Source organism: Fundulus heteroclitus, chromosome 18, assembly GCF_011125445.2.
Source record: "Fundulus heteroclitus isolate FHET01 chromosome 18, MU-UCD_Fhet_4.1, whole genome shotgun sequence".
NCBI classification, from domain to species: Eukaryota; Metazoa; Chordata; class Actinopteri; order Cyprinodontiformes; family Fundulidae; genus Fundulus; species Fundulus heteroclitus.
Window position 1 is genome coordinate 5,528,837 of NC_046378.1, and position 12,166 is coordinate 5,541,002.

The 12,166-nt window shown below is 42.5% G+C and overlaps 1 protein-coding gene across 1 annotated transcript; it reads left to right on the forward strand.

Moving 5' to 3' along the window:
* The first annotated feature begins 9,692 nt into the window (after positions 1-9,692).
* Positions 9,693-11,734, forward strand: foxl2a (forkhead box L2a). The gene has a single exon (XM_012863233.3). It carries the CDS (start codon positions 9,975-9,977, stop codon positions 10,884-10,886), a length of 912 nt encoding a protein of 303 aa, XP_012718687.2. The 5' UTR covers positions 9,693-9,974; the 3' UTR covers positions 10,887-11,734.
* The last annotated feature ends 432 nt before the right edge of the window (positions 11,735-12,166 follow it).

The following is a 12,166-nucleotide window of genomic DNA, read 5'->3' on the forward strand; positions in this document are numbered from 1 at the left end:
CTTAGTTGGGGGGGGGGTATGAGGGCCTTTTTTTGGGGGGGGGTTAGTTACTGATCTGGATTTGAAAGCTATATCGGCCTGTTTAAAACTCAACAATGGCTATCCTGACACCTTTTGAAAACCAGTTTTTTTGTTTTGTTTTGTTTTGAAAAGTATGACATAATCCATTGGGAATTCGCAGAAGGTGTTCTCATTGTTATTTGCTAGATTCTTCTGTTTGTCTGCCTGTTTGTCTGCCTGCACTTTATGTCCTCTTCTCCTTGTCCCACATCATCTTTAGGCTTTCTAAAGAGGCTTTCTTAAGGGACTCTGTTTGCCATTCCGTATCTACGCTTGGATGCTTTACAACTGGATCGCTTTGTTTTATTTAACAAAACAACTATGTGTTGTGCACTCTACAAATCTGGCCCTGGAGAAAAAAAGAAAACCATGGAAGAAGTCATGTTTTTGGTTCAACACAAACCAGTTCAGACACACAAGCAACCATGCGGATAAATGCGCTCTGGTAAGATGAGACCAAAATTGATCTTTTTGGCCTGTTTGTAAAACTGTTTGTTTAAAAAAAAAATGCAACACTGCGCATCACTCTGAGCATGCTGAGCGGATGCTGTCCTTAGCAGGGACAGGGAATCTGGTCAGAGTTGATGGGAAGATGGATGGAGATAAATTCAGCGAAATCCTGGAAGAAAACCTGTTGGAGGCTGCAAAATGCTTGAGACTGAGTTGGAGGTCCTCAGCAACCCTAAACATGCAGTCAGAGTTACAACAGAATGGCTTAGAAACACCCAGTCACAGTTCAGACCTAAATCCAAATGAATATGTGTGGCAGGACTTGAGAATCCATGTTCTCCATCCAATATGATAAACTGAGCTAATTTGTAAAGAAGAATGGAGATAAGTTTAGATGGGCAAAGCTTGTAGAGACATACCTTAAACGACTTGTAACAGAAATTATAATGAAAGGTGGTTCTACTAATTATTCTCTCTGGGCGACTAAGTTCATGTTCACACCAAAAAAAAAAAAAATAATAATGAAGATCCCTTAAGGATCCCTTTTAGTTCACTGCACATTTCTCCGCTTCTTTACATCGGCTTGTGTTTTAAAATGTGAAGAAAATACGCCGACGTCTGTGGTTGCACTGTAACAAAATGTGCAAAAAATTGAAATGGCGCGCATATTTGTGCGAGGCCCTGTAGCTACGCATATTTACAAAAGGACATCGGGGTCTTGTGCGTTTGAGTTGCTGCAACACATTTCCTCAGACGCGTCTTGCCGAGTAAACATTTTCAGCCACTTGCAGGCTTTTTTCCACTTCTCACGCCAATCACTTCTGACTCGGTCCACATCTGCCCGTCGACCTAGCAGTACAACGCGTTACCTCTGTAAGGGCGCACATCAGTACCAGACCTTCGGCGGCCGGGGCTTTGCCAAGACTTTGGTGCCCAGCGTGATGTTGCTTCCTGCAGGAAGAGGGAGAGCTGAGCAAAAGCAAAACAGGACATCTTCAGATCTGTCGGGGGGGGGGGGGAGCAGCCCCTCTCCTCCTCTTTTGCCCTCGGGGGAAAACGCACCAAAGGAAGCGCTCTCTCTCCCTCCTTTTATCCCCCCCTGCTCTGCCCTGGCCCTGCTCTGCTCTCTCTGGGGCATGTTCTCCTCTTCTAATCCTCCTCTTTCCCTCCGTCACTCTGAATCAAACAGTGATGGATGTCACCTTGCGAGACTGGAAACTCTGACAACCATCAGATTCACACTGATTGAGGGTAAAAAAAAAATTATATTATCATAGGCCCTGCATTAGGACACTTTATTTTGGAAACAGATAAATATTAAAATAAAAAATATTATTCCGATAAACTATCCAGAGGACTTTCTGCAGCTGGAAACAGGAACCTTAAGCTCGCGTGTTTTGCTCAGCAGTGCGCATTCAGCTGTCAGGGTTTCTTGCAGCCGCGGTACATGTCGTCTGTGTGGTTTTTTAAGCATTTCTTTTCTATTTGAGTAATTTTGTCTCTGTGTGCGTGTGCCTCCCATTGAATGGATTTCCTGTTTGTTTTTGTGGTGAAAGCAGAAGCAGGAGAGCTGGAATCGGAGAGCTTCTTGCGGTGCGTTGTCTGTAAGCAGATCCTGCAGAGGGTGTCACTGCTTGCTGAGCACGTTGTTTTTGGTGGCGTGTGTGGTTTCCAGATACCATCTTCGAAGGTTGTTTATTGCATCTGTATGAGGTTAGCGGTGGTGGCTGCAACATGGCGAGAGTGGGTTTTTTTTACGATAGTTGCTTTTCTTGCCAGATAAAGTGGAAATGTAAAGTTTGTAATTATAACAAAGTAGGATCATGAAATCTGTAGATTCAACATTTTCATGTCCATTATTCCATTTTATGTCTTATAATCTGATGCTTGAGTGGTTTTATTGTCCAACCATGACTTGGAGATAGCAGTTATGTCCAAGAATGTGTTAGGGTCATATGAGCCCAATACTAAGATGTCTCACCTACATGCAAAGCGCTATGTGTGAACACATTATCCCAATGGTGAAGCATGGCAGTGGCTGAATCATGCTGTGGGGATGTTTTATTTAGCAGTTACAGGGAAGTTAGTCGGAGATGACTGAAAGATGGATGGACCTAAATGCAAAGCACTACTTTGTGGCTGTGCAGCGTGGAAATTGATTCACTGAACAGTTTTAAGAGATCTGAACTCTGTTTCAGATCCTGCAATCTATTGCTTCAACATTTTGTGTCAGCTCTACCTGTTTAGACCCAATATCCTACTGCCTCACTTATTTTTGGCCAGCCGATGCATATTTACCTTAAACTGTGATGTGTAGCTGCTTTCTTTAAAAAAAAAAAAAAACTTCCTCTTTCACAAAGGTTCAAAGAATTAAAGATTTAAAGTTGCTTTCCTGCCATTGGACACATGACGTACAACTACATCTCAACGAGTCTCCTTTAAAGAACACCGGGCATTCATATTTAAAATCCCTATTCCCACCTGACACATTAGTCGCTTTGCCATCAACATTTACATTTTTTAATGCGCATTCTGCAGTATCGCATTAGCAGGGGTTGATGGAAACGGCAAAATACGAATTAGCTCACTAAATTTCGCAAAGTGCTAGCTAGCAACATCTACTTCCTGTTTATTACAGCCAGCATCAACGTATGACGACGTTACGCCGTGCGTCTCCCTGTTAATTTGCTACAACCCAATAAATGGAAACATGTCTGAAGCGCATTTTGTTTTTTGCTATATTATCAAAGTTTGCTCAAAATTCGCATAAGAATTGGATGGAAACACACCCCCATTAAAAAAGCTTAATGATGCACAGTAAACATAAATAAGAACAAGCAAAGAGATTTGAAAAAAAGAGTCAAAAACAGGTAGAAGACTTTGACCACATCATGAATGACTTGCCAGTTATGACAACTCAAAAGGGAGTGTTGCATTCAATTCACAGAGATGTTGGTTATATAATTTTACAAGCAAGCAAAACAGTCATTTAGCAGAGTGACATTGTGTGGACCCCCAGCCGTATCTGTTGTCATGAATAACGAGAAGATGATGAGATAAAGGAGACACACAAGTGCGGCACAAAACAGCGATGAGAGTGATGGGGAAAACAGGTAGTAAGGCCACAATGGACAGCTGGTGCTCAGAGAACGCCGCCTGGCTTCCCATTTCTCACTGTCCATGTGGCCGCGAGATAACATCTCTTACCTTTATTCACTGCAACCCACATAGTCGCCGCTTTATAGCGGGCTGGTGCTCAGCGGAAAGCTGGAATAACCTTGCCTGGTTGCCCGGGCAACAATAGGGTTCAAAGGGAGGTTGCGAAGCGGAAAAAAAGAGAAACTGAAAGAGCAGAAGTGCTTCTGCCGTACCAACGGTTGGCTTGAGAAATAGGCCGGAATGGGGTTTGCCATGTTTTACTCATAGAGGCGCTGCATTTTAAAAGAAAGGTTTGTCTCAAGGAATCCTGAGAATTACCGAGCTCCACTTACATGGCACATGAAACGGGACGACAAGGCATTAAACCATCCATTATGACAGACTTGCTGTTACAAGAGTCATGATGACAGGTACCAGATCTAGCCCATCCAGCCGGGTTCACACCCGGACCACCGGAGCTGAGCATCCCCCCCCCTTTCAATGGCATGTACACCAAGTCTCACCACTGTTCTGCACCATTAACGCAGCGCCGTTCTCACACGCAGCTCAACTGTATAGTTTAGGTCGCTTTACCTCTGACTCCTCCACAAGTTTAATCTGCAGAATCTCGTCTGTGCGCGGAGGAAGGCGCAAAGACGACTCACCTGAGCACGCTCTCTCAGACGGAGGAGGACATAAGGAGTCGGTGAGCGCTCTGAATGTTCCCGTGCTGCTCGCTGGTGGGGCTCTGACTTTGATCTGTCTTCAGGGTGTCAGCTGGCAGCGATGTTTGTTTGCCCAGGGAGGCAGGCTACCTGTGTAATTACCTCTAACGAAGTGACTTGTTTTGATTCGGGCTGAAATCCAATCCCTGGCTGGGATGAAACCGAAAGGACGGGGTTTGGGGTTACCTTGCGATTGTGATGCAGGAGTTTGGCAGCACCAAAGCTGTTTCAGGGGTTACATTTGTCTGGCCTTTTGTGCGTTTAGGAAGTTTATTTTCGGAGAAGGGAAATGGAGACTTGGTGTGTATTTGGACCGTTACAGCCGGCAGCTTTTGGTTTCTCTGGCGCCTGGCTCACCTTATTTTAACTCTTTCTCCCTTCTACGCGCCACGTGCACATTGGGATCCATACACGTTCTCCCTTGGCTTGAACGAGCACACTTCGGCTCCTGTTAATCATTTCAGCTCTGGCAGCAGTTCAGAACAACCTCAAAGAGAGGCTTGTTGGCAGGAGGCTGCGGCGCTTCACCTCTGCGCGAAGGTTACACAGAACACAACGAGGCTCCCCTCCTCTCTGTCCTCTACTTTTACCTTTCTAATCGACTCCCACTCTACTTCCCTACTTCGACTTTTGATTTGCAATAACACTCGTCGGCTTACATCTCCCATGTTCTGGTTCAAACTCACTATCAGATTTACAGCCCGCTGCTATTGCGCGATGATTGCTTTTTGACGGATTATGACCATGTCACAGGACCTACTCGGTAAGGCCTTAAAGCGTCTTATGGGCTTCCTGAAGCGATAAGAAATGTAAACAAGCCAGGCCACTGAGTGGCTAGGAAAAATCTAAATGAGCTAATAAAAGCAATAGGAGGAGATATGTGGGGATAGGACTGCATGCATTCGGGTAGAAACAATGATTTCTATGCTTGACGAAGAAGATGCACTGAACGGAAGTGTCCCCCAAATAGCTCCACCTAAGGCATACTCCACGATGGACCTTGGTTTTGCCTTTAGAGCAGAACATCCAGATGATAAACTCAGCATGCATGCACAAAGTTGCACACAGGACAGAGATGTAACTCAGATCTGGTTGTCAGTGCGTTATTTGGTGTCTCCTTGTCCAGTTTCTGAGCCATGTTAGGGATACTGCAAGAGAGCTAAGGGTACGTCCTTATATATATATATATATATATATATATATATATATATATATATATATATATATAAGCAAAAAATGCATAACAAATATAGAAATTATAAAAAAATAAGTTAAAAAATTAAGTTTTTATAATGATAATCACAACAGTTTTTTGTTAGATTTACATAATTCGAACTAATCTAAAGATACATTAACAGTCTACACCAAAAATAATTTCTTATTATTTCCTATTATGTATTATTAATGTAATAATAATAATAATAATAATAATAATAATAATAATTATTATTATTATTATTATTATTATTATTATTATTATTATTATTATTATTATTATTATTATTTTTATTATTTTTATTATTATTATTATACAATCTTCTGATTTGTTGTCTTTCTCTTGGCTGGCTGCAGCCTCTGCAGGCTCAGTGGGTGTTCTCCGGTCCCGACCTGACCCAGCGGTTCCGTCTGCCGCATTCCACCCGCACGCGCAATCATAAACATCCTTCTCGTGGACCAGCGGGGGCAGGAAGTGCGCGGCAACAGGAATTCCACTCTTTGAAACGCTATTATTCCACGGTTACAGTGATGGCCCCGGTCCCTCACCTCGGTGTCGCCTCCCAGGCCTGTGCCACATGTGTGCGCACCCTCCCTCCAGCATGTTCACCCTGTCAAGGGGCCGAGAAAGGCTTTGAAAGGTAGACATGGGCCCTCCAGCTCAGCCCTGGCTTCGCTTAGCTGTAGGTCTGACGTCAATAAATCGCTGCTGAGCGCATAAAGCTGACAGCAGGGAACACCGTCCTATATGCTGCAAGCGGTGCCGCCATGTTGGGATGAAATAGCTTTACGCTTAGTAATTGAAACGCTACTCTATTTATATATATATATATGAAAAATTAACAAAAATTATTAGACACGCCTGTGTTATCTATAGCAGAAAATGTCTGGATAAAGCTATTGTACTATGCAAGAATAGGCTGACTTCGCTAACTTCCGTTAAATCTTCTGGTCTTGACATAAAATGAGTTTTCAGACAGCCAAATATTCAAGTAGCCAAAATAAAAATATATATTTTTTTGTTAATTAAATTGGCCGATGCCGTGGTTTGTGTCTGTTATTGTTTCTGACAGGTCGGCTGGATACTTTACTGCATCGTTTATTTAAGAGGATCAGGATCTAAATTGAAACGACTTTTTAAAGAATGTATATTTATTTAAGTTGAAACCCCCTCCAGTCTCTGTCTGATGTAGACTCCTCTGTGGAGGATGGGTATAAATAGCTGTCCTGTTCATGCGCAGGCCCAAAAAGCTATAACAGCAGATTTACTTTAACGTATATAACAAAGAAAAAAAATAGAACGTACAAACCTTAAAAAGTCTAAAATAATGATTAAAAACGTTAGACGTATTTTATATTACATATTTATTTTAATTTTATTATAGGTGGCCTTTTTAATCAGAACGTTTTGAATGTGACTTACAACGTTACAGATTTAATTTCTCTAATTGTATTTGTCTTTGTTGTTATCGTCTGTTGTGCCAAAAAAAAAAAAGCCATTACTTTGAAAGGGACATTCCTAAGCGCTTCTGAGGCCTGTTGCTAGCCGCCAGTTCAAGTTTCAGGGTCCCGTGTTTTGTTTACGGATTGTTCATCTGTTTACGTCTTTGTTGTGACGTGAGGCGCGTGCACGCAGCAGCGCAAACCCGACAAGCTTTCAGTACCAGCGGATAACCTGGTCAGAACAGAAGCGCTGAAATACCGCGAGAAGAACCTATACTATGGAGAGAAGATCCAACTGTTCCATATTTTGGCTACTAGATTTATATCTCTGTTTAGCCTGTTTAGCCTGAAAATCTGTTATGGCAATTTACTTTGTAATTTTACTTTGCCTTAATTGTTTTATCTGTAGGCAATTTTCTCTGTTACTTTTTTAATTAATTAATTAATTATGTTTAATCAGTTTATGTCTCCCTCTCTCTCTAGCTATATATATATATATATATATATATATATATATATATATATATATATATATATATATATATATATATATATATATATATATATAATTTTATTTTTTGTATTTTTTTTTTTGTATTTATTTACTTCTTCGTTTATTTATTTAGCTTGGGGCTTTTAGGGTCTCCCCTCGAGGCTTTGTTGGATTATGCTTCTTTTTAGCGCCGTTTCAATAGGAGGCGCAGACTTTTCCCGCAACACATCCTACACACAAAGGAGGGTGGAAAAGAAAAGAAAACAAAATAGTTATTTGGCCAATAATTCAATCGTTAAATCAATCAAGCAACAGATATACCTTCTCATTCCCGATATAGGTGCTTTTCTTGAAAAATTACAAATGATCTCCTTTTTTAGTCGAAATAAAAAAAATCTAGATGTAAATAACTCCATGATACCTATAGAAAATGTCTATTTTGATGTAATAGATATATATATATATATATATATATATATATATATATATATATATATATATATATATATATATATATATTCTATTTTTTTTCTAAGAAAAAGTAGGTCTGATAGAAAAGGTTGCTTGATTATGTAATGCTATATTCCTTGAATGAAGTTATATGCATTTACATATATATCCTGTGTGATAGGATAGATTAATTAGCCGAACGCACTGAAGGATGTCATATTTAAAGGAGAATGCTTACAAAACAGAGGCATTAATGATGGTGTTGAGATGATCGGGAAATGCTTTCTATCTTAAACATGGTGGGGGGGGGGGGGTCAAGAGAAAAAAACATGGCTCGGAGCTGTGAGGCGGTGGTAATAGCGTTGAGAGATGGTTGGCTCTCGCCGCGGCTCAGCTGCCGCAGCCATGGCTGCAGGGTGGCTGCAGGCTGATGACACACATGCCAGTGCTGTTCCACCTGCACGGGCTCCCGGAGCACGGAAATCCACTCCCGGGGAAAGCCGAGGGGACCCTCATGGGTGGTCGGAGAAATGGATACCTCTGCACGCACTGCGAGCTAATTAAGCCGCACTGGCTCGGTCCAGGTTCTCCAAGAAGCTGCGAACACGCCAAAGTTCGCAAATGTGCGTGGAATTGGTGCGCAGGGTGCTGTCACTTTCTGCGTTTGGCCACTATTCGTGTTTAAAGTAGAACCTAAGACTTTTGAAACAAAACAATAAATACATAGTAAGGCAATTTCACTGAAAGAATACACTATAAAAATGAAGTTCTTGCGACGTTCATTTTATTTTGGCAACAAATCTTCCCTTAAACATTTTGATAAAGACATCTAACTTTTATTCTTATTGCAGTGTGAGGCAGATGCGGGTCAGTGTGAGTGGCGCTGTGAAAGCATAAAGAACAATCACGGTATTTGTGGTGAAATCGAGCTTTCTGTGCTGGAGCAGGAATTTAACGTTTGTATCCAGCTTTAACAAGATTAGCCTTAGCCCTAATGCTAAAGTCAAACTTGCAAGCGAGCTTTTCTAAGCCCTAAGTCAGTCTCTGAGCTGTTGCTCTCTAATAAATTGGCTATATTGTTAGAATGAAAGCGAATTTTTCATCACTGTTATTTAGTAATATTTTTATCCCTTCATTCCCAATCAATTCTTATTTTTATTTTTTTTTATTTGGCTTCTTTGTTAGAACAAATGACAAATAATTCACATTATCATAAAATAAGCGTTTGATTTTGGGTAATTTTTTTGTTCTGTATGTACATTTGAAAGAGAAAGATCGGTTGCAATGTAATTTATTTAAGAGTGTTTTAGCTGATAAACTTGCATGACGGCTATTCAGAAATATCGATATAAATCTCCAAAGATACAATCGACTCTTATTTGTCGGAGCCGTTTTGTTGATTAAATGTAACAGCTCGTCTGTGCTAAAACATCAAAACATGATTTTATGTTCTAGTGTGAATACATGTATAGTCATCATAAACAGAAATGTGCCAATACAGCTAAAAAAAATGAGTAACACCGATTTCCTTCAGATGTAATAACATGCATCCATAATAGATTTAGCTGTTTGTTTTCTCTCTTGTTTGGATGAAACAAAGTCTATATCCACGTTGTCCTGTTTTGACTAATACGCACAGATTTAAACGTGTGCTGAGGGGCTTAATATTTCCATTGACTGTGACTACCGGAGGCGGGATAAAAGAATCCGGGCGCAAATCACAGCGCGCTACGTCGCTCCGCGGAGAGCATTGGAGCAAAATGAGCCGAGAAAGGGGCCGGGCTTACGAGCTCACAGACCACAACCTGAGTCGTGCCTTTTGCAATCAGTCTACAACGGTGTTCAGTGACAGAAACACGAAGGTTTGATGCAAAGTTACGATTGGTCCTTGTGCTTTCGACCCGAGCTGCGTCCTGTGCTTCTGCAAAACGCTGTTTCTGCGCAAAGAAGCTTGGCTTTTCAACTCGTCGGACTGGAGTTAATCCGCGTCGGCGTGCGCAATGATGGCCACTTACCAAAGTCCGGAGGAGGACCCAATGGCCTTAATGATCCATGACACCAACACGACCAAGGAGAAGGAGCGGCCCAAAGAGGAGCCGGACCAGGAGAAGGCGGCAGAGAAGCCGGACCCGTCCCAGAAACCGCCGTACTCCTACGTCGCTCTCATTGCCATGGCCATCCGGGAGAGCGCAGAGAAGCGCCTGACTCTGTCCGGTATATACCAGTACATCATCACCAAGTTCCCCTTCTACGAGAAGAACAAGAAAGGCTGGCAGAACAGCATCAGGCACAACCTGAGTCTCAACGAGTGCTTCATCAAGGTTCCGCGGGAAGGTGGCGGCGAGAGGAAGGGGAACTACTGGACCCTGGACCCGGCCTGCGAGGACATGTTCGAGAAGGGGAACTACAGGAGACGGCGCAGGATGAAGCGGCCTTTCCGACCCCCGCCAGCGCACTTCCAGCCGGGGAAGGCCTTGTTCGGAGGGGACGGCTACGGCTACCTGACCCCACCCAAGTACCTGCAGTCCAGCTTCATGAACAACTCCTGGTCGTTAGGCCAGCCGCCCACCCCGATGTCCTACACGTCCTGTCAGATGGCCGGCGGCAACGTGAGTCCGGTGAACGTGAAGGGGCTCACCGGCCCCACATCCTACAACCCCTACTCCCGGGTGCAGAGCATGGCGCTGCCCAGCATGGTAAACTCTTACAACGGCATGAGCCACCACCATCACCCGCACCACGCGCAGCAGCTGAGCCCGGCCACCGCGGCGCCTCCCCCGGTCTCCTCCAGCAACGGAGCCGGCCTGCAGTTCGCCTGCTCCCGCCAGCCCGCCGAGCTCTCCATGATGCACTGCTCTTACTGGGAACACGAGACCAAACACTCGGCGTTACACACGAGGATTGATATTTAAACTCTACCCGCTGGGACTGTTCTCTGTACAAATGAAGACTCTGAGAGTTGATTCCAGTGATTTCAAAACAGAACCAACAGTATTTTTTTTTTAAAGAGAGACCGTTCCGATGAGCTTTTTTTGTTTTGTTGGGTCCAGCTGATGGGAAAGCCGATGGAGAAATATGAGCTCTAACTGAGGGAGAGCGTTTCACAAAATGGAAGTGATCGGCGTACAGCAGGTAGCACAACCTTCGGACTGATGGCCACCGGCTCTATGCTTTGTGTTCACCGTGACACACACACAAACAAAAAAAATAGTATGCATTTGTTGCGGGCTCGCTGACCCAACTCCAGGTGCAGCTAACTTTTTTAGTGTGCGTAAAGAGCTCCTTTACGCACGGCTTCGCTCAGATTGTTTCCTGATGAGACGAGGGTGTAAGATGCCCTGTTGAAACCAGTGCTTGAATCTGTAATTAGACCGGGGTCCGTTCTGACCTAAAATAACCTGCACAGAGCAAGGCCTGCACAGTTAGTCTTAGTCGGGGGAAAAAATGTTGTTGGCTTTAGAAGGTTTCGGGAAAAGATCCATCAGACGTCCAAAAAAAACAAAAACAAAAGAAAAATACAATTCAGGGCTTTAATCTCTTCATTACATGTTTGTAAAGATGTAAATTGTAGTATGACGCCAGTCAGTGCCAGGTTTTGTTAATCTTTCTAATTATTATAACGTGTTTTCTAAATAAATGTGATTAGATATGTCTCATTCATGTTGGGGCCATGTTACATCTTAATTAGCACTTTGCCCTGTTTTTTTTTTTTTTTTCTAGGTTTGTGAATTGCTTAATAAACTTGTATTTCTAAAAAGAATACGGCGGTGGTGAAGTAATCTGTTCTGTGCTTTCTAGGCTGCGAGAACCACTGGGGACTGAATTCACTGAATCTAACGTAGACGAAACTGCGGCAGAGGTTGTTGTTTTTAGACCGCTTTAGAAAATGAAAGAAAAATTTCAAACCAACTGCGGTGCAGGTTGCGGAAATCATTTAAGCGCAAATTAGGGGACCCTTTTCTGAAATAAAAATGGCTCAAATATGCTTTACTAGATATGCCACGATCTCGTTAGATTTTAATGAATGTCTATATAATGTATATATTTATATCAACATTAATAGCATTGGAGCATCATTACTACACAATTTCTGTCCGAAATTGTGCTTTCCCCAGAATGCGAAAGCCGAAAATACAATCATTGTCTATCATGTTTGTAGTGTAAAAATTGTATGATATTTTGTTTTTTATTT